Source organism: Desmodus rotundus, chromosome 11 (assembly GCF_022682495.2).
Source record: "Desmodus rotundus isolate HL8 chromosome 11, HLdesRot8A.1, whole genome shotgun sequence".
NCBI classification, from domain to species: Eukaryota; Metazoa; Chordata; class Mammalia; order Chiroptera; family Phyllostomidae; genus Desmodus; species Desmodus rotundus.
This window is the reverse complement of record NC_071397.1, coordinates 18,583,222-18,607,229: the sequence shown is the minus strand read 5'-3', so window position 1 is coordinate 18,607,229 and position 24,008 is coordinate 18,583,222. Positions and strand designations below refer to the sequence as shown.

The window sequence follows — 24,008 nt, the reverse complement described above, 5'->3', positions numbered from 1 at the left end:
AAATGTATAAAGTTTCATTATATAATATATAATCTCATTTGATCTTCATAAGGAAGGTTGATATCATCTCCCCATTTTACAAATGAGGAAACTAGGGTTTACGGTTATAAGGAAATACTCAGAAGAGCATGGCCACTCAGTTGCCTGTCTCATTGTGGTCTTCCCGGTCCATCCCTCCAACACACAACCTCTTTTCCCTCATCACCCATCTGCTTCTCAACTTGATTTGTGCCCCTAGCACTGCACGCATACTGTTCTCAGTAAAGTCACCAAATAACCTCTTAATTTCCAATTTAAAAAGCTTTGAGGGCCCTGTTGTGTTTTACATTTATAACATTACTTTGTTTTACATTTATAACATTCTTATTATATTAAATATCATTATTTTAATTAATAGTATATTACATTTTAATAACAGGCATCGGGCACCTCCTTTGTAGCTGAACTGGTCAGATGTTGGGAACCCTCACCCTGCCCTCCCAGAGCAGGAGAGAGCACAGAGGAGGTGGGGATCCCAGCAGGTAATGCAGCATAAGGCTCTAGGGGCTGACTTGTGAGAACGAAAGTATTCCCATATCCCAAATTCAGACTGTGGCCAGGTCAAACCCCACACACCTGGCCTCATCCCTAAACATCTTCTGGTTCTTCTAATGCTCACTGGGGAGAGGGGTTCCCCTTCCTGCCTGACAGGGGACACACTTTCATCAGGGTCTCCTAGTGTTTCATATCCAGCTTTGTCAGCAAAAGGACTTTGATCCTCCCCTCAGCTTTGATCAGGGCCTCGTGAATCTCCCAACCTGCCCTTCCTCCCTAACCAAGCAGCATATATTAACCTGCCTGTCCCACTTGGCACAATTACTTGCTGGTGTACAGTGAGAAAGTTTGGCAAGGCAGCTAGAAAACATGAAAATACAATGTTGTAAAGAAATGCTTCATTCCCCATGAGGTTTCTCGCATAAAAATAGAAGAGCTATTGTGCATCATAACCCTTCATACTGTGCTTCGATAACCCTAGGTCAGTACTCAAACTATGTCAAATGCCAGAAAGGTGTTATTTATTAATATATTAGTATAATAAAAGTCATCAGTTATTATTTTGTATTCCCTAGTTGATCTGATTGACACCAGATTTTATCAAAGTTCTTTCAGACAAACCAGTCTGCGTTTGTTTGTGTATATTCACCTGTCTTTGAACTCTAATACTATCCCTGGGTAAGATTATTCTTACATCTTTACACCAACACTCAAAAACATGAATAGAGTATTTCATTATGGACTATTTTTTCTGAATTTTATTTATGAGGATTTTAATTCAACTGCTTTCATAGCATTTTTACTTTTGACTTACATTTTAAATTTTAAATTCTTTAGGGATTTTTTTTTAACATAATGTGCTTTTATGTAAATATGCCACTACAACCTTTGGAACAAAAATACACTCGACCCAATATTTATACTGACTATGTTTGAGAGAATACAGTAACCACTATGGAGAACAAAATGCTTAATAGAAATGGATTTAATGGGGTCTTTATCTATAAAAACTTTGCAGTCTGCTAGGGAAGATAAGGCATTCACTTAAACAGTTATAATATATGCTGTAATAGAATAATTATAATAAAAGATACTCAGGGAAAAAAGCTATCAGAATTAAATTGAGGGAAAGTTTGCTTTCCCTGAAAGAATGAAAGCAGACTTTAGGAAGGACTCACTACCTGAGAAAAGACTTCAAACGTGGAAACTTGTGAACATTTTTTCATACACCTTATTGATCTTTACCTACTTTCAAGACACTGCACTAAGTGCTATGGATACAGAAACAAACAGGAGACAGACTTTGGCTTCGAGTTGTTTTTAGTCTAGTGAGGAAGAAAGATAAAATCAACCATTAGAACCAAGTTGAAAGGAGTTATATTGAAGATTTTCCAGAAAGGCTACAAAAATGTAAGAAAAATGACAAAGATGAAGGAGAAAAACTAACCCACCTGGGAATGCCTCTAGGAAAAGGGGCAACTTGAGCAGAACTTAGAGTATCAAGTAGCCTAGGCCAAAATGGCCTTGGGTCTGGGGAAGAGAGAAGCATTACACATAGAGGAATCAAGGGCTCGGGGATGGAAACGTATAAAGTGTGAACTTCAGTGATAATTTAGGAGAGCTGAAGAAAAGAGGCTCAAGATGTGGAGAGAAAATGTAATTTAGGTTAGGTTATGAAAAGGTTAAAGTCCAAACTAAGAACTAAAGACATTTTTTAGGAATAGCTGAATAAATTATTATTACTAAGTGATAGTACTAATTTACAGACAATTCTATTCATTTTTACCTGGTTGACCAGAAAAATCACTTCTTTGTTAGAAAAATTAAAATTTCTGATTGAAAAATCACTATTGTTGGCATCAATTAATCCAATCATGGGATGGTCTCTAGACTTTTTATATTAAAATTCTACTACTGACTACATTAAACCTCTCAGAGTGACTTCTTCTGTGCCCTGGTCATGTTTTTTAGTTTAAATTTGTGGGTAACAGTTATCTTATTTGTAATTCATCTTATTTTTATTTCACGATGACCTCTATTCATCACTCAAAGGAATTGTTAAGATAAATGGAAACAGGAACCATGGCTATTCCCAAACAATTCAGGATCCAGTATTCCTCCATTGGTGATAAGATCATTTTCAGCCCTTGTTAATGAATTAGGTTGAGCTTTGTCTTTTCATTTGGAGCATTGATAACATGAACCCTAACCTCCTAAGTAACCTGCGCTGGCAAAAAAAATCCCAAAGTACATCCTTAGTCTCCAGTTTGACATATATATATATGTATATATATCCATATATATATATATATGGATATATATCCATACATATCTATATATATATATCCATACATATCTCACACATATATATAGTCACATTAAAACAAAATAAATGACCAACTTGGGAAAAAATATATCAATTGGAGAAAAAAAGAAATTTAAAAACCAAAATTGCTTCATTAAGTATATTTTTCTTTTTTTTGTATCTGGTATCATCACACCTACATGTTCTTCTTCAAAGGCACCCCATCAAATTACTCTCCACTGACTATGGAAACCCCCACATCTCCTATTGGTTATTCTGCTATTTTCCTGAGACAAGAAAAAAAAATGTTTAAGCCTATCACACTTACTGAGAATATGTTTATATGGTTAGAATATTTTAAATAATTGGCTGAGAATAAACCTCAAGAAGAAATGAATGTTTTAGTCTAGGAGACCTGGGTATGGATAGCCCAGTGTGAGTCTTCCATCACCACAAGGCAGCATGAGGCTACTAGGCACTTGGAGGAGATGTGAATCATCTGAAGGTCAGTGAATCAAGATGTCAATCAGGAAGTCAGTGAAGGCTACAGAAATAAAGATGAGGTGGCACCAAAAACAAAATGCCTACTCTACAGTTTTGCACGAATCCTAGTAGCAGCAAAGGTTAACTCACCAATAAAAATGTTCTCCCAACTACTTTGAGATGCTTGCAAATGCTCAATCTGGTAGACTCTAAACAGGACATCTTGGTACTGCCTCATGCTTACCGTCTAGGACAACTCCCCATCCACTATTTACTCCAAAGCCAGCCTCTGCATTCCTGACGTCCTACTACACCTTGTCAAAGTCGTATGAAAATTGTCTCTATTTTTCCCTTCAAAATCCCTCCCTAACTTTCTTTCTTTGATATTTCTTTCTTGCCATCACAGACATGGGACTTCTCCTACTGTACCAAAGACTCTCCACCTTAAAAAAGGCATTCAATCTTGCTGCTAAAGTTTGGGATGGGATCTTCTCCCTATTTCACTGAGGCAGCCCCACACTGGAGGCTTCCAAGACCACAGACAGCCTGCAACAAAGGATATGTAAGCAATATTTTTTTTCTTATAAGAAGAAAAACTTACCTGCCCATGCTTTTGCTGAGAGGCCATCCCATGGGGCATTTCAGGATGTGATGGGGCCTGGAGGTTTGTTGCCTGTGTTTTGGGACGTACCACATCAGAGACCAGACTGGAGGAGATAGCTAGAGACTTGGGCCGAGTAGCTGTGGTGCCCATCCCCACTGGGGGAGTTTGTTCAACTTTTCTGCTTGTAGCTTCATCTTCCCCTTCAGAGTCCACAATGAAAACATACTCGGCTTTGAAGAGGCCACTTTGCTGCATTTCTTGAGGTTCGTTTGCTTTAAATTCCCTTACTTGTAAAATCTTTCCGCTGACCTCTGAAGGATAAGTCAATGTTCCTGGGTCTCTCTCTTGTTGGCTCCCAGCATTCAAGGTCAAGTACTCATTGAAATTTGACTGCAATAAATGTATAGACATAAAAGCATTGACATTGGTTTGATACTTGCTTCTTTTTTCCATGTACACTTAAAAGCTTGACCTACTTAAGGACAAAACTTTATAAAAACATACTTAAAAATCAACAGAAATTAGGTTGAAGTTAACAGTTTACTTTTACTGCCCACCTGTTTGTCCTGGTCTAAAGCCAAACAATGTAGGGCCCAGAACCAACATCAACAAACAAACCTGCTTTCAAATAAATCATGAGATGCCTTTTTAAAAGGAGAGGAAGAGAGAGTGTTTTCCATGAAGACATTCATGAAGCAAAGGGAGACTGGTCAAGGGTTCAGTTAACGGTCAAGCAAAACCTGTATATTCTGTAAAAGCCAGGGGAAAAGGAAATCCCACTGAAGGATTCTAAAAGAACGTAAATCGCTGTAAAAGTCTGAGCAGAAAAATAAAATCGGAACAAAATGCACAGATATTAGACAAAACAATCTAAGCTAATTGGGAAAAACCTGTGACTAGGACACCAAAAAGATAGATGTTTTTAGCACAAACTATTTTTTACTATTATTTTGTTTGGGATTTGTAATTCTAAATCTTTTCCCATCCAACTTTTTACGAACACTCAGAAAGTTTATAAGACCGGGAGTAAGACAGCTTTGCCACGCTACCAAAAGGCTTTGTTCTTAAAAGACAGTAGCTATGTATGCTGAGAAGATCCAATGTTAATTTTCTTGGTTTTGATAACCATAGAATGCTTACTATTCTTTCTTTAAACATTTCTTTAAGTTTAAAATTATTTCAAAATAGAAAGTTAAAGAAGGTGCTAATTAAACTAAAATAATTTCAACTACGGTCATCAATTTCATGTATGATGGCATGTATGCATGTGTTTTGTGTGTGAGAGAACAGAATAGAAACCAACCATGGGTTAGGCATAACTAAACTACGGACATGATTTTATACATCAATTCCACAGTTTTCAGCTGATGATGATACAGCCAGAATAAAACCAATTGTCTCTGGTTAGGATTTCTCTGATAATGGTGATTTCACATATTAATTACAATACTGTATAGTAACAAAAACCCAAACTGGAAGGAAATTTAAATTAAAAATAGAAGTATTCAGTGACGAATTGCTTCCTATGAAAACTAATGGAATAACAAAAACTGGCAAACACTTGGACTAGTTTTTGAAAACATCATAATGCTCCAAAACAACTCCCTCCCTCCCTGCATACCATTCTCTGTCCCTTTACTCTGATGTATTTTTACTGCATTCACCAACACCTGAGATTTGGTTTTACACTTTTCAGTGTTTTCACTGTCTGCATTCCCAGTAACAAATAAGTAATGAGGTGACTTTATTCGCTCAGAATCCACAGCACCAAGCACGTAACATGTTGTCAGTCAACAGTTGTTAAATATAGAAAGAATGAAGGGTTATTTACCCTGTTTGATTATAATACTGAGCCATTTAAAACATAGAAAGAAAAAACTTTAATCTTATTTTAATGACATAGTTGTATGTGTATCACTGCAATCACCAGATGAATATCATCACTTCAGAAGGCTTCGGAGAGGTGCAACCAAAATTGGTTCATATAGCTACAGTCTCACGTAACCATAGCACCTAATAACAAAGGATACTATGAATATATTATATGTAGTTCAGTGCTGTTAGGGAGAAACTTCCCAGAAGAGCCTTATGTAATATTCAGGATTTCTCTGAAATAATTTGGCCCCAGTGACCTTGAAATAAGATAGCACTGAAAATCTCAGAAACATAAATATATTACTACTTGCCTTCACCTATACAGAAGATGTTTTCACATATACAGGGTAAATTAGATTATTTCCTGCCCTTCCAGTTGGCTCAAGGATACCACAAGGTCCTTCCAGTCACATTTTATTTAAAATAAGACAGTATTACAACACATTTTAAGGAGAATATTTTTAAAGCACAATGTCATTATTCTAGCACAAGTCATTTTCAGGGTTTTTTGGTTTGTTTTAATTTCATTTTCAGTCTTGGTCTCATTTTAGAAAGGTATGAACAGGGTATAAATCCAATTTGATAAACTGTTTTGTTACATACTATTATAAGGTTAACATTTTCCATAGAATTACATAATCACTATAATTATAACTTTGTCAAGGTGATGTGTTATCATAGTTTTAACTTTTCTGATATTAGGCTGTTTTTATTTTTTTCTAATTATTTTCCTCCATAACATTTTTCTTCTTTTGTCCTATTTTTGGGGATACATTTCCAAGAGTTAGGTTATTGAAAGGCTATGAACAGTTTTATGGAAGTGGATAAAGGTTTTCCACCAAAATTGTACATATTCACAAAAGTAGCACCAAAATATGAGCATGCAAATATTTCCACAATTGCTCCAACAATGGGTATAATACTTTTATAATGTTGCTAATTTATTACATGTAAGGTAGTAGCACCTCAGTATTTAATCTTGTATTTTCTTTCAAAATAAATGCAAACTTTTTTTTAATTTTGTTTTTACTATTTTAAGATACATTTGAGAAAAGGGAATGTGCAAGGAGGCAAACAATAGGATATCAACTCAAAAAGGTTAAGAATAATGTATTACAGAGAACCTGGAATTAGATACATTTGCATTCTTATTACATAATTATTACATAATTATATTTTTTAGTCAGCCTTAGATTTCATGGTCATCTCACTTTAGGCAGAGGAAATAAACATTCATCCAAATTTGTAAGTCATTATGATGGATAATTTAATGTTAATTGCTTGATATAAGAAAGAATAAAAATAATCCTACCCTATTTACAGTTTCTGGATTCTTATCACTTGGTTCCTCAGGAATTTTAACAAGGAATTTAGAGATGTCAGCCAACTGAGAGTGGGTTGGCAATCTTCTGACAGTGGGGACAAATGTGAAGATCAAAGGTTTGGCTTCAGAATCACCAGAAGAGACCTATGAGACATGTAATACATTAGGCCTGCAGTCTTGTTCAAATGTTTGTCTTGACTTCTTCTCTATACACCATGATATTTATCTCATTCATTTTGATAAATTTCCCATTTTCCTGTGATCGTGAATATGGTTGCCAAAGAAAACAGCTATAAAAATAGTCATAGTGTATCAGATCCTTTTTTTTAACGATACTATCTTTCAGAAAAAGCAATACACCCCCAGGAGGATCCTGTTATAGGGGAGGACAACAAAATAACAGGTGTTGTCTGCTGGAACATTACAGGGCATCTCTACCTTGGTGGATCCATCACAAACACAGCCTTCAGTCTGTTTCAAAATGGACTTTTATTCATTTAACCCTGGGTTAGCAAGTTCAATTTGATTCATAAGCACCAAGCATGCAAGAAACTTCCAACATTTATCATTAACAAGAATACTAAATGTGGATTTAAAATTAGAAGTAAACTTTTCTCGCTATCAGGATGTGAATGTCTGCTAAAAGATATATTTTATCTTCTGTTCATTCTTTATTCATTCAAAAGCAATTTTGTCAAGTGTTTTCTGTGTGGCAGGCAATCAGGGGCTAGATGTACAACAGTGGATAGAAAAAAGTCAACAGACCACTCACAAGTAGAAAGAGGATACACACGGAATACTGAGGGAAAAGTGATGAGGGGTGCCTACCTACCCACCCAACCTGGGAAGCTCTAGGAAAAAATAAAACACCTGAAATTTAAGTCCCAGTGAAGAGGAAGATCAAGATGTCCCAGGCTGAGAAAACCGGCTGAGAGAAAGCATGGAAAGAAGCAGCTGTGTGGGGTGTCAATCCAGCTCATACATTGTCCCATTGCCACCAGAGAACCACTGTGCTCTATAAAGCACTACAGATTGGGAAATGACGTAGTCACATCAGAATTTTAGGTAATACTGGTTTTCAAAGACACAAGCCTAGAGACAAGGAAGAAAAGGCAATAGCAAATAAATTGAGGACTGAATGAAATGGGAGGAAGAGAAGATGGTGCTGTAGATTTCTCTTTCAAGAAGTTCGGATGAGAAGTAAAGAGAAAGGTTAAGAGCAGTTAGACAGGGAAGCAGAGTCAAAGAGATGCCTTTTTGTCTGTAATGGGATAGACTTGAACATGTCTGTAGACCGAAGGGAGGAACCAATAGAGAATGAAAGTGGAGCAAGATCTTGGAGGGAGCAGGCAGAGTAAGTTAAGGAAACAAGAGAAGAAACCTGGTCTCCTTTGAGTTCAGAGAAAATGAACTAAGATAAAGAAAAGCCCATGAACGTGATAAAGTAGGGAGAGTGGCAAAGGTGAAGGGAAATCACTTTCGATAAAATAAGGACCATGATAAAATCAGCCCCACCTCATCAGAGTAACACTGTCCCTTTGCTGCCTCCATGACTCCATCACAAAATATATGATGTGCCCTGGCAAGATGCCTGCTCTCCTTTCCCTTCAGGTTGTATCACTTTCTGTGCCTCCGACAACTTAGACCTTATCTCAGCATGCCCTTTAATTCTGATCACGTCTGTCCCTGTGAGGAACCCAGGCCTCTGACTCACCCCTCAACCCCCACGTGCTATGCACACACCCCCAGTTTTGTTTCCATCTTGTACCATGTTCCAACCCTTGAAACACACTGTCTGGGATTCAGTCAGTCATCACAAAATCCTTCATATCATCTTTAACCTCTTCTCTAAATATTCTAGCTCTAACTAAACCATGGTTCCCTCTGAAGGACTCTCATTTCCAATAAGCTCCCTCAATGGGAGCTGTTCTCTCCGGCACTCGGCCTGGGAGTGGAATAGGTGTGCTTCTTATTCCTTTTTACTGCTTCCAAAATCTTCTCCTTTTCTTTTACCTAAAAACTTCCAGTTTGAATCTCATGTTATCAGTCTAGATGACTCACTACCTCTCCTTGTAATAGTCACCTGTCCACAACCAAATCCAACCCTCTTTTCTTTGAAGATTAAATTCCTAGTTCAATTCTACTCCCTCTAATACTACACTTTTTATAATACCCAGTATCATATCTCATGGATAATTTTTCCAATATTGTGTTGCCTTGATCTCTACCCTCCTTGCCTCTCACATCCCCTGTCTAGACCAAGAGCCACAGTCCCTCCATAATTTCAGTATTTTTATTCTCTGACCACCACTTCGTTTCTTTCCACACTACTCCCACTAGCTTTCCAACTCCAACATGTCTCAGAATCCATGAGAATGAAAATCTATTGGTCCTTCCAACATTAGGTTTTCCTGTACTTTGTTTTAACCAGCTTACATTTATCGAAGGACTGCATTTACCACAATCACTCCCATGCATACCCCTCACATTTCTTACCCTCTCTCACATCGTCATCCCAATTGGGGTAAATCACAGTCCCCTCTACATCTAACCCCATACCTCCTCCACCCCTGCATCAGAGAGGTACATGTGGCTAAGGTAAACCTCAGGACCATGCTTACTGGTTTCACTTCAAATGTATGATTCTGAGCCTTCAGCAGGCCCTTCAGTGTTGCTCTATAATTACATATAGTCTCATAGCCCATGCACTCTTCACTTGCCTAGAAAACTCGTATCTTTTTTTTCTTTCTTTAAACCCCCAACGTCTTCCCAAGCTTTACTCTGAGCTGAAGACTTTGTTTCTCATTCCACTGAGATAAATGAAGCAATCAGAGAAGAACTTCCAAGGTCCCCACCACTACATCTATTCAGCCACCCCCATGTCATTGTCCTTTTATGTGGCCTTCAGTCCTGTCACTATGCTCCTACTAAACACAACTCTCACTGAACACTTGACCTTATACTGCCTTTTATTTACTCAGCAAGGTCTTATTAAATGCCTACTAAATATAAGGGAATACTGAAGGGGTTGGTGACATAGCAGTGAACAAAAATCTCTAGCCTAATGGAATTTGCATTCTAGTGAAAGAAGTAGTGAAAAAGACAAGAGTTACAAGCTACAAAGACTGGCTATAAGATGGTTGCAATAACCCATGGGAGAGAAAATGTTAGGTTGAACTTGGGTTGCTGCAGTTAATGGGGATCAGAAGTGTTAAATTCTGGCTATATTTTAAAAGAAAAACTTAGAATTTGCTGAAAAATTAGATGTGGGGTATAAAAAGTAAACAAGAGTCAAGATGAGTACAAAATTCTTGACCTGAATAATTTTTAAAAATATTGAGTTAGTATTCACTAAAATGGGGAAAACAATAGGTGAAGCTGGTTTGCAAATAAAGATCAAATTTGATATGCCAGATATCACCCAGTGGAATTGAGAGTGGGGAAGCGATTTCAGAGGAAAGTCTGTGCCAGAGATAAAACTATTAGGGCTGTTAACCAATATATGGCATTTAAAACCACAAGACTAGATGAGAACACCAAGGGGGTAAGCACACATAGGAAAGGAGGGGTGCAAGAGTGAACACTCCAGATACCATTAAGGGGTCCGCAGCAGAGGAAGAAGTAGGAAAGATGACATGGTGAGGGTTTAAGATTCAGAAGTACAGAAATTCTGGGTGATTATAAGGTCCAGGCTTTGGCCTTGACACTGAGTGTCTGAGATGGAAAGGCAGGGAGGACACTGAGACTGTGAAGGTTAAGGAACTGTGAGACAGTCCTTATGAAAACACAAGACACTGGGTGACAGAAAGACTGGGCTATGGAGAAAGACGGTGGCTAAGCATGGTGGCTCTACTGAAATTATAGGCCTAATGAACTAACTCTGGACGACTTACCATGGGATGTAAGTGGTATCTTTCTGGTAACTTAACAACTAAAGTATCTATGCCTTATGAAAAAATGCATGTTCCTTAGGGGGGTTAAAATACATAGACAAACACTCCAAGGCAACTTTTATTTTTTAATATTCTTTTCAGCCTGGGAAGCTATTTGTCATTATTCTATGACTGCAGTCATGTTACAATTCCCAGGTTTCAGCTTATTATCAGAAAACGATAAATCAATGCTTCCCTTTGTAGGAGAGAACGTCCGATCCTTTGTGAGATTTGGAAAGCGCACTGGTCTAATCAGCAATACATAATACAATACACTTTCTATATTGATTATTTTCTAGGAAGCACTCTGCATAACAAATCTCATCAATACCATGATAGATGGAGAGTGGTTTTATTATTTTTTCTTTTTTAAATTTATTTATTTATTTTTATTCAGTTACAGTTGTCTGCATTTTCTCCCTTTCCCTCCACCCCACCCCAGCCAGTCCCACCTCCCTCCCCCACCTCTACCCTCCCCCTTGATTTTGTCCTTGTGTCCTTTATAGTAGCTCCTATAGACCCCTCTCCCCACTATCCCCTCCCCACTCCCCTGTGGCTATTGTTACAATGTTCTTAATTTCAATGTCTCTGGTTATATTTTGTTGGAGAGTGGTTTTAGTAAGGAAATCCCTGAGGGTAGTCCAGACAGTCCATCACAGACTTTCATTTAGAAGTCAAAGAAGAGGTGACAATGTGACTTTGTCCCCAGATTCTATAGGCCTCCCACATCCCCACATATGATGACTATAGGTCTACCTTGGTTTCATCCAAATGCAATTTCAATACCAATGTAGCAAAGCCTTCAGTACGAGCACCCCATTGTTATGAAATGCACATAACCATTGTTGAAAGTAAATGGCTTTGCCTTCTAACGCATATAAAATAATGACAATTTACGAACCTTGCACAGTTCGTGTAATTCAATATTACTTAAATCTCTATAAAACACAGAGAGATCTCCACTCGTATGAACGGACACTGCCACTTCCATGAATAAGCTGTGCTTTTATGCCAATGCCCTCAAAAGAACATCTGAACACAACCACATGTTGACATTGAAAGCAACCGAAAAGAAGTCAAATTATTTCCTTCTACTTTATTTGTTGTATTTTCCTATAGAAGTACCCATATGCTACATAAAATTCCTTCACCAGTTGCGAACAAAATTTTTAAATTTTAGCTGATGTCATTGAAAAATAACATAAAAATGAAAAATCTAATAGGACTAAAGACTCATTCATCTTCCTAGGTTCCTGCGGGAGAACAAGATCAGGAACGAGTTCCTGTCCACACACATTCCTCAGAAGAGCAGCCCGAAAAAGAGCAATGATTTGGTATTCTCTTTTAAGCTGGGAGTACAATGTTAGGATGGGGCTCTTTTCTCTGCTTTTACCCAGCATCCTCTTATCTTACCAAAGACATACAAAATTTTTTGTACAGAATTTTCATTGGAAAAGGACTTGAAATTACACCAGCTACACTACGCGACATTTAGATGAAGAGATCATTTATGTGGAGACAGTTTTTAGATTTAGAACTTCCTGAGAGGTCACATTAACTGCTGAAATGGGGCTAGCAGAAGGGGGAAAAGCACCTCTATACATTTGCCCTCTTTTCCTGCATGTATTCCATGTATGCGCCCCATATTCCAGAGTTAGCCAGTAGACTGCTGAATCTCTTCTTTTAGGAAAGAAAGAATAATAATTGCTGTTTACCGCATACTGTGGCCAAGTTCCATTGGAGCCCAGAAATGAATCGCTATGGTAATGAAAAATCATTTTCCACACAAAGCAGGAACAGATGCATGTTAATACCGTTGCATTGGTTAAATGCTAATTAACATTTTCCGTTGTCAATGCTGTTTAAAATCACATCTTCCTTCCTATCCTTAGGAAACTATTTTAATAATAGAAATTAGAGCTGAAAGGATTAAAATCTTTTCCTAAATATGGTTGCAAGCACTGCAAACTTTTGAGACTGTCACCTTCTCACCAGGCAGCCAAATCATTTAAGAAACTGTTTTCCCCCATGCCGTGAAGGCAAACTGCTCCTTTGCTCGGTTTGGGGCTGCAATGCCTTCCTTTCTTCTATTTTCCTAAGAGTTCTCTTCCGAGGTTGACACCCCCACTCACAGATGGCCACTAGCCTCCTTTTGAAAAGAGACATTACAGGACGCCTTGGCGTTGACACTGCGCCAAGGGCAGTCCTGAGCATTTTCTTTAGCTCCCCAGTGAACAGCTCTGCCTTTATAGTCGCCGTAGGTAACATTTCACTTTGAAACACACGCGAATTTATCTACGCCCAGGCAGCTCTCCCATAAGCCCTCTTGCAGCAAACACCACCGTGCACAGCCTTTAAAAGTTCTTGAAAGCATTAAGGAAAGACTCCCTTTTACCTGGGGTGCGGTCTGAACGCTCCCTGTTAAGATGCACGAGCTCATTTGGAAGTAATAGCTCCCGCAGTCCCTCGGGAGCCCCTATTCTGGAAGCATTGATTCATCACATAAGGGAGTGAGCAAACCAATGATGAGGTGGGAAGGGAGCCTCGCACTGAAACAACACACACACTCATACAGAAAAAAAGAATTCTAAAAAGAGGTAAAGTGGAACCCTCCCTGAACTGAAGAATGTTATCAGCTCCAAAAGATTTATGTGTAGACAACTTTTAGATTTGCAACTTCATGAGAGGTCGTATTGACTGCTGAAATAGAGCCAGCAGAAGTAAAAAAAAAAAAAAAAGCCACCCACAGATACATGTTTGCCTTCTTTTCATGCATGTATTCCAATTACATATTCTGCAAAAAGAAGAGAGAAGCCAGATTGTACAGCATTAAGAAGCTGATTGAAGGGCCTGAGCATCTGCCAATCTCAGTGATCAGCTGGTCACACTCCCTGAGAACAGTTAGAGGCACAAATATATGCAAACACTGTGTCTAAATAAAAAAATGAGAAAGCATACAGTGATCATTTCAATGATATAGGAGCATCTGCAGTGACTGAGGTTTTGCTATTAAACAAATTAGCTACAAAATAAAGCTTGGAATCAAACCTTCATCAAAACAAAATTCCATTCCAAGGTTTTTAGAAGAGAGTGAATGTCCTAAATGTAGGCACACACACCTCAGAACTTCATGCATGAAACTTACTGGAGTCTTCAGCTTTCAGTATTTCTATTTTGTACATATTGATTTTTCTCCAAGTCTGTAATATCTATATTTGCACATGGGTAGTGAAAGATGCTGTGTCCCAAGAGCTGGTTATACACCAAAGGATACGGGGTCAAGAATAAAGGTTTTATTTTAAGGACCTGGATTATGCCTCTTAACATTTTCAATGTAATCAAAAGCCTGAATTTGTGGAAACATTACAAGTCAAATCATCGCCAAAGTGATTCTGTTAGCACACAGGGAAAACATGGTCCAAAGAACACAGTACTTTTTGACCTAGAAAATGATCTAAATTTTTAAATCTAATTTCTGTTGTATCATCAAATCATGTACCTTTTCTATGTTGTATATACTTATGAGTATATTTTATATACTCAAAAGAGGATATAACACCCTCCTGCCTCCAAAGAGCTCACAGTCTAATTGAGAATATAAAATGGGTATACAAATAACAAAGGTGTAAAGCAAAAAAGGAGAGAGAGAGAAAGGAGGAAAGAAAAAGAAAACGTCCCATATTGCAGTTCTCAAACTTTGCACATAAGCTGCCTGAAGAGCTTATTAAAATGCAGTTTTTGATTGAGGACATCTGGAGTGAGGCCTCGGATGCCACATCTCCATCTGATGCCCTGTTCCTGCAAGTCGTGACAACTTAGAGGAATTTCTCCAGCATGGGGAGATCACAGTTACCCGAAGTAATGCAGGGAGAAAGGGGGATTTGGGCTGCACTTAGAAAGATGGGGAATAGGGAGCTATAAAGATGGGAAAGAATAGAACTTATTGCACACAGAGAAAAAACTTGAGTGAAGGCACCTCTCAGAACTGCAGGAAGCAGCAGGTGTAGTTGAAAAGGACGGGCCCCAGGGGTCAGCTGTATACCAGCTGTGGAACCTAGGAGAAGCTGCTGAACTTCCCAAAGTCCCCGCCCTCCCACCTGTGAAGTGTGGATGAGGACAATATTTCTTTCACAGGGTTCTTGTGAGGATAACAATTAAATTAAGCATGTAAAGCCTTAACTCTGTGCTAGCACATATTTAATACATGTTAACCCTCTTAGTGCTGTTATTTAGTTTGGTAAACAACATAAATTAGAATAAAGGAAAATAAGACTAGAGAAGCAAGTCAAGTCTTAATGATCAAAGATCTTAAATTAATAGGTTCAATTTACTCACTGGGGAATAGGAATGAGGAATATATATTCTGCTAAACATACTATTATCTATTGTATATCTAACTCCTATTATACGTACATATAAACCAAACATCAAAGGGTAGCATTGACAAACTCTGAAACCATTCATCTTAGAGTTCCAGTGTACAGCTTCCCAGTGGGAAGTAACAGTCTACTCCTTTATCAGTGCTTCAATCAGTGTATTCTGAGTGGATGCAAACAACTGAAGTTCTTGTACAGTTTATTCTTTTTTAAAATTTTTATTGTTATTCAATTACACTCATACAGTTTCTTCTATTTTTTTTCTCTTATACCTCCCCAGAAAGAAAGCAATAGTTTTGCATGTTGCACAATCAAATTTGAGAGAGGAAATACTTCAGCCCTTATATTTTCCCCCACTTAAATCCTTCCTTGAATCATTTAAATCATGAAAACCAAATAAATTAATCAATTACAGGGTGGGGCAAAAGTAAACTTACAGTTGTTCATATGAAAAATAATACAATAATTAATTAAAATAATGTAAGAATAAACTGTAAACCAACTTTTGCCCCACCCCATATTTTGCTATTTTGCTGTGTCTTAATCTGAAACTTTTCACTAGTCATTTTTTCCCTTATTTTATTAGTTTTATTAATTAATATTTATTGATGTTATAGACTATCGTATTGAAAGAAGTCATCATTTTTACCTTAAAAAACACATAGTAGTCTTGCATTATAACAGCAGGCATTGGCCATATGGTTAATAACTACATATAGCTTCAAAAAGCACATAAATTTCAGACAATATCTACAGAAACCATCCTTATTTGAATAGAAAATGATGGCACTTGATTAAGGAAAAAACAGGCCCCAGTCTTGGATCATGAAGAGCAAGGTAGTTACTTCTACAGGATGGGGGAGGGGCACCTGTCCTCCAAGTAACTCATTTCCAATGGAGTAGAAGGTCACAGAGGGTTTGCCCGAGACCCTGAAGCATTTTATAAACACAAACTTTTAATGATGATCTCTCTTCAACTAAGGAGAACAAACTGCCCTTTTGAACAATCATTTTCCAAAAGAAAATAATTTGTCAAAATTTTCAACAAATACAACCCAAAATTCTCTTTAAAATCTGGCATTATAGATGGCTGAAGTAGGGCATCCTTCACCCTTATTACCAAACAGACGTTACTGCAATAACTTCCAGCCAAAAGACTTTTAAGATATTGCTTTTTAAATAAATCATATAGAACAAATAGTCTTTCTTCCTGACATGGGAAACAAATTTGAGAAATAATAGATTAGTCCCCAAGACTTTGCCAAGAAACATGTGATTAAATAGACCTAGCTGCCAAGGCTATTTGGGTGTCCACTTACGTGTTCTTTATGCCTTGCGTTTGATAAACAAAGATACTAGAAATCCCATTTATTTATCTTAATAAACACCTGGTGAGTGCCAGGCACTAATCTAACTGCTGGGAGACATCAGGATAAAGAAAACTTGGACTCTAATGTCAACATGGGAGATAATCTCATAAATGAGACATCTTTACAAGTTACAAGTTACAAGTTCTACAAGTGAAGTAGAGGAGAGCGCGAGGTGACAGGCTGAATACAGGCTGCATGGGGAAATGGTCCCAGGCCACTCCCAGGGTCATTGCACTCTTAGCCTCTGGACTATTAGTTTCGGTTTTCAGTGACCAACATTGGGACTTACTCTGGTTTGGCCCTGAGCGGTGTTTTTCCTCTGAAGATGGGAATCATCAGGAGTTTGGATCCCCATCTCCAGGGTAATATGTGATTCCAGAGATCCCAATCAGGACCATCCCAATTCACAGACTCAGAACTGAGTGTATGGTATTTAAAGTGAATTCTGATCTCTCATCAAAAAGACGTGAGATTCCATCACAGCCTAAGTTTGGCCTCATCTAGATTGCTTACCCTCCCGTTATCACAGCTTATAGATGCTCTTCTTCTCTTTGGGGTACATCACCCTAGTTAATACTTGTAACCCTCCTTAGTTCAAGTAAGTCAGAAGCTACCATTTTTTAAAAATCTAGCACCTAAATGAGACTATTTGACATAATTAGATATTCAGAAGAAATAAATAGGCCTTATGCGTGGTAGAATTTGAAAGAGGAACAGAGAAAATGATAAGAAACATTTATCCATCAGGAATAGTGTCTGGTGGTAATTCTCTTTTTGTTGAATCACTTTCTTAGCTTGGTTTCCATCATGCCATTCATTTGCCCTTGTCCTCTTCCTACACCCCGGACCTCCCTCTTCTGTCTGCTTTGTGCCATCCGACATTTAAATTTTGAAATAGCCCAAGAGTCACACCTTCCAGTCACATATTCCAGGTCTATCAACTATAAACCCATTTGTGCCAACAGTTTACAAACAACACATTCAACAGCACAGGAATATGAATTGATTTAACAGATGAAGAATTAACTAGAAGATCTCAAGTACTTGAAGCAACCTAAGTGCCCATCAGCAAACGAGTGGATCCAAAAACTATGGTACATTTACACAATGGAATTCTACGCATAAGAGAGAAAGAAGGAGCTTATGCCCTTTGCAACAGCATGGATGGAACTGGAGAGCATTATGCTAAGTGAAATAAGCCAGGCAGTGAGGGACAAATACCATATGATCTCACCTTTAACTGGAACTTAATAAATAGAAGAAAAAAGGAAACAAAATATAACCAGAGACATTGAAGTTAAGAACAATCTAACAATGGTTAGGGGGGAGTGGGGAGGGGACAGAGAGGAGAGGGGATTACAGGAATTAGTATAAAGGACACATGAACAAAATCAAGGGGGAGGGTGGAGGTGGGGGAGGGAGGGGGGTTTGGATGTGGTGGGGTGGAGGGATGGGGAGAAAAGGCACACAACTGTAATTGAATAACAATAAAAAATTAAATTATAAAAAGAAAACCATGTCCAAAGAGGTACTAACGAAGTGTGGGGCAAACAGCTGGAAATAAAGCACATCATTTAATCTTAACACTCAGAGATTCCATAGTGAACATTTTTTATGTCAATCATGAGGGAAACAAATTCTGACCCAGAATACAGTGCATAAAATCTTATTTGTAAATAAACAGAGTGATGCTAGCGTCTTTAGAGTTTATATCATAATTTCATAAAGTAACATTAAAAAACATTTATTTCCAATATATCTGTTGGTATAATATGATTTATATGTATTTTATTTAAAATAAAAGAGGAAACAATAGCATCCTATTTTATGTTTCAGATATATTTACATATGAAGAATACCCTCAAAAAGTCTTTATCATGCTCTACAGATAAGTATCGTATCTGTATTACTCAGTTTTAACAATGACAAAACTATGTTCAAAATGTGGTACTGAAATGGCTCAAACATAAAAGGGTTTAACTGATTCTTTTTAAAACCTTTGAGTCTTCACAGTCAGGCTCTGCCCCCCAGGAAGTCATAACCCTCCTCCACACACAGGATATATTGTCACAGAAAAGATCAATGACCAATGGTTTGTAACTAGAGTCTCACTGCATTTTAAATTAACATTCTTATACTTGGGTAACACAAAGTATAGGCCAAATATAAGTGTAAAGACATGTATATCAAATAAATGTCTACTGCTTATTATACATATGTTATATTTTATTTTAATTCATTCCATTTTCATTTCTACTCTGCAGAAATACATGGCCTAGCAGAATAACTGAAGGCAGATGTCAGAGAGCCAGCTTCTGTAGGTTTTGTCTTAGATTGGAAGAATAAACTGGAGAGCAATACAAGAGTAGAGCTAAATGATCGTGTTTGCAATATAGTAGAGAGAACATGGGCATTGGGTTAGAGAGTACTGGTGCGGTGTTCCCAACCTTCTGCTACTTATTAGCTGTGTGACCCAAGGCAGATTCTTGATCTTTCTGAGCTCCGTTTATTTATAACCATAGAGTTTATCCCAGAAACCGAGATGCTCTCCAGCATGAAAGGGGGACAAGGGCACAATTAGAAATTTTACTTTAGGACAGTAGGCATAAACTATAACTATCTGGGGCAAACCTAGATATAATCAGCCTAATTATTTGCAATTCAGTAATAACATCTCAATATCATGGTGAGGTTAAAATAGCATGATATAATATTCTGTATAGGAAGTTTAACAACACATGTGTTCAGTAGCGGTCACGACTCCCTTCTCAGAAACAGGGTGTTGGTTAGGGCTGGGGGTGGCATGAGAAACAAGATGAATGACTGACATGTTACTTTCTCTGCTTGGGAGGCTTTTTAGCAAACTTCTCCCTGATGAGCTCTAAGAAACTCAGAGATTCCATGGTGAATCATTTCAATTTGCATCATGAAGTGACACAATTTCTGACATACAATGTACTTCATATAATTACTACCTGAAAACTCCTTCCCTGCCCCCAGAGGTTAGATACAGCCTCCTGCTGTGCACTCTTAGCACCTCGTACTTCTTCACAGTATTTGCTGCCATTACATTCTATGGTTATATAGTGAATTCTTTAGTATCTTGCTCCAAAATTGGAACACAAGCCTCAGGACATCAGGAAAATTTTATTTTGTTCTCTGCTAAAGCCCTAGCACTAAGTATAGTGCCTATCACATCGTGTGTTGGGTGGCGGGGGGATAAATGTCCATCAAATAAGTGAAGGATTGTGTGCATTCACGATAGTCGTATGGAACATTCAGAGAGGGCAAGAGAGATCTCTGTCTTCAAGAAACACACGGTGTCCAGGTCCATAGAGCAATAAGAGTCATTTAATCACTGTGTGATTTTGTTACTTTGAAGATAGAGCGTGCAGAAAAATAGCAACCCACACTGAATGCCAAATCTGTGAGGGTTTTAAGAGTGTATGGAAGGCACCAGCACCCACAGGGTGCATGAGGGACCAGGGTGCCTGAATTAAAACGGGAAAAAGCATCTCTATCTAGATCGCTCCTCTCACTCTCGACTGCCACCCTGGCCACCTCAAACACTGCTCCCACTCATCCCAAGAACAGATTTTGTCCAACATATAATATGTGTAAATGCAATTTAACAAGTTGTACATGACACTTCTCTTAATATTTAACATACATCATCTCTTTTATTTCTCAGCAAGCCAGCACAAGAATTATGATCTCCATTAGACAAGTGGGAGATTAAATTACTTGTTTCACCAGCACATGAGGCAATTGGATTTGAACTCAGATCTGCCTAGCTAGAGCCCAGGTTAATGGTGACTCTTATTTGCTGACTGCTTCTGCCAGCTTCACCTTAGAAATATTCATCTGTCGGAAAGCAATAAGAAAGTCCATAGTACAGGATACATTACAATGCTGTAGCCAGCAAGGCTTTTGTTCTTAACATGGCTCCTACCCAGGGCAACTGGGTTCTGATGGACATTTTTCCAAGCCTCCAGGATTCTTTCCCAAAATGTGGCTACACACTGACTTTTCTGCCTTTCGTTCCTGTTATTCTTTTACTGTGCCTATGTAGGATCTAGCTATAAAAGCAATGCATGGCTATTTTGCAACGTGACTTTCAAACGGAAACGATATATCACCAAAAAATCTCACCAGTATGAGCACTAAAGCTACATGAATTTCAGTGAGGTAGTACCCCGTAGACACAGGAAAACACTGTTGAATGGCTAAATATGTTTATAATAAGTATTTCATTATATTAAATAAACACTATTTATCTTCAAAAACATCTGAAGTAATATGTGAGCTCTATTCTATGTTTTATACCACCAACTTAATTCTCCTAATGGAAACGAATTTGGAGTCAGAGTCAGATTAAAATCATAAATCCACTATGTAAGTTGCATAAATTCTATGAGCTTTATTTTCTTCATCTATAAAGTGGGCATAATATAAACATCCAGATCTCACAGAATGAATGTGAAAATTAAGTGAAATGACATATAATACTTCTAATGTATAGTTTGACACATAGTAGATATGCAATAAATAGTAATTTCTCTTTTTTAGAATAGATTAAATATACATTTATTTTTATATTTTCAAGGAAATCTATAATTGATGTAAGTATCAGAATACTACCATGTTTATCTGCATTTTCTTCCTTTTCTTACCCTTAATGTATTCACTCCAAAACAAAACAGAAAGGCAGATTTTAACCTTGCCTATCATCATCCTACAGATCCTTTACGAATCCTGTGACTTGCCCACATTGCTAAAAACTAGACTCATCAGGAGCTACTCAAAATAGAGAGCAAGTTAACAGATCTAACTTTTGCTTCATATCCTCCAGGATCAGCCACCAGTTAGACCAAGGGGTTTTCTTAAATGCAGAAGACGCATTTGGAAAGGATAATTGAGTGGGGGAAGAGTTGCAGGTGAATCAAATTACGCTGGGATAGTTGTTCCTTTTCATTTTAGAGTTGGCATTTACTAATTTTTACCCAGCATCCAATGTACTCCCACAGGCTGGGAGGTGTCCTGGGACCAATGTGTCATGCAGTCTTCCATGAAGATAGAAATGAATGATGCTTTTTTTCCCGATCACCACTGCATCCCTCGTGGTTAACATTTAGTAGATACTAAATATACATTTGTCAAATGAATTAATTCATACTATATGCCTACCCTAGAGAACATAAGAGGTAAGAAACAAAGATGCTATGGGTTAAATGTAAAGAAATAGGAGATAAAACACAAAGATTTTCTCCCCGCAACTCACCTTAGTGGTAAGTCAGTAGCTGCAACCTCTCTTACCTTTCCACTGTCACTGCCCTGACTGACGGAATCACATCAGATGCTAGACAGACAGCTGCCTAAGTCATAAATGACCGCTGCTTCAAAGGTGAGATATTGAGCAATATGGAAGATGATGAGGAAAACATTTTTATTTATTTTCTTCTCACAGTGCGTGATGAAGTAATATGCAGGACATAAGAGTGAAATACTTCACGGACTTCTGGCCAAGATGGAGGCATACATAGACACACTGTGCCTCCTCGCACAACCAAAAGAAGGACAACAACAATTTAAAAACAAAAAACAACCAGAACTGACAGAAAATCGAACTGACAACCAAGGAGTCAAAGAAGAAACATTCACCCTGATTGGCATCCCGAGACAACAACAAAAAAATGGCCCAAATGAAAGAACAGATCAAAGCTCCAGAAAAAAATACAACTAAGTGATGAAGAGATAGCCAACCTATCAGATGCACAGTTCAAAACACTGGTAATCAGGATGCTCACAGAAATGGTTGAATGTGGTTGCAAATTAGATGAAAAAATGAAGGCTATGCTAAGTGAAATAAAGGAAAATATACAGGGAACCAACAGTGACAGGAAGGAAACTGGGACTCAAATCAATGGTGTGGACCAGAAGGAAGAAAGAAACATTCAACCAGAACAGAATGAAGAAACAAGAATTCGAAAAAATGAGGAGAGGCTTAGGAACCTCCAGGACATCTTTAAACACTCCAACATCCAAATCATAGGGGTACCAGAAGGAGAAGAAGACCAAGAAATTGAAAACATATTTGAACAAATCATGAAGGAGAACTTCCCCAATCTGGAAAAGGAAATAGACTTCCAGGAAGTCCAGCAAGCTCAGAGGATCCCAAAGAAGTTGGACCCAAGGAGGAACACACCAAGGCACACCATAATTACATTACCTAAGATTAAAGATAAGGAGAGAATCTTAGAAGCAGCAAGGGATAAGGACACAGTTACCTACAAAGGAGGTCCCATAAGACTGTCAGCTGATTTCTCAAAAGAGACCTTGCAGGCAAGAAGGGACTGGCAAGAAGTATTCCAAGTCATGAAAGGCAAGGACCTACATCCAAGATTGCTCTATCCAGCAAAGCTTTCATTTAGAATGAAAGGACAGATAAAGTGCTTCTCAGATAAAGTCAAGTTAAAGGAGTTCATCATCACCAGGCCCTTATTATATGAGATGTTGAAGGGATTTATCTAAGAAAAAGAATATAAAAAATATGAACAGTAAAATGACAGCAAACACAAAGCTATTAACAACCACACCTAAAACAAAAACAAAAACAAACTGAGCAAACAACTAGAACAGGAACAGAATCACAGAAGTGGAGATCACATGGAGGGTTATCAGTGGGGCAGTGAGAGGGGGAGAGAAAGGGAAAAGGTACAGAGAACAAGTAGTATAAATTGTAGGTAGAAAATAGACAGGGGGAGATTAAGAACTGTATAGGAAATGTAGAAGCCAAAGAATTTATAGGTATGACCCATGGACATGAACTAAAGGGGGGGAATGTGGGTAGGAGGGGTGTGCAGGGTGGAGGGGAATAAAGGGGGAAAAATGGGACAACTGTAATAGTATTATCAATAAAATATATTTTAAAAAAATTTTAAAGTGAAATATTTCAAGTTAATAAAATAGATTATTTAAAGGTATTTTGTAAATCATGAAAAGGAGACTGAAATAGCAACCATCTTCCTTGAAAAGAGCACTATTTATCAAATTTGCTTACAAATTAAGTCTATTAAAAGTTTGCAATGAAAAATGGTTCCCTCATTTCCATAAAGAAACGAGATTATCTAACTCATACAGATTTTGTGATGTTTAAGTAAAATTATACAGGGACATTCCCAACATTGTGCCTACCATATAAGCTT

The 24,008-nt window shown here is 37.8% G+C and overlaps 1 protein-coding gene across 11 annotated transcripts in view; it reads right to left on the bottom strand.

The window, feature by feature from the left end:
* The window catches only part of MLIP (muscular LMNA interacting protein), a 225,113-nt gene that overhangs the window by 110,428 nt on the left and 90,677 nt on the right, over positions 1 to 24,008 (bottom strand). For all 11 annotated transcript variants that reach the window (XM_053914200.2, XM_045193378.3, XM_053914199.2 and 8 more), the window contains 2 exons: positions 7,114 to 7,269; positions 3,924 to 4,316 (listed from right to left, as the gene is read on the bottom strand). In XM_053914200.2, the coding sequence (XP_053770175.1) occupies positions 3,924 to 4,316; positions 7,114 to 7,269 (549 nt within the window). The remainder of the gene's footprint in view (positions 1 to 3,923; positions 4,317 to 7,113; positions 7,270 to 24,008) is intronic.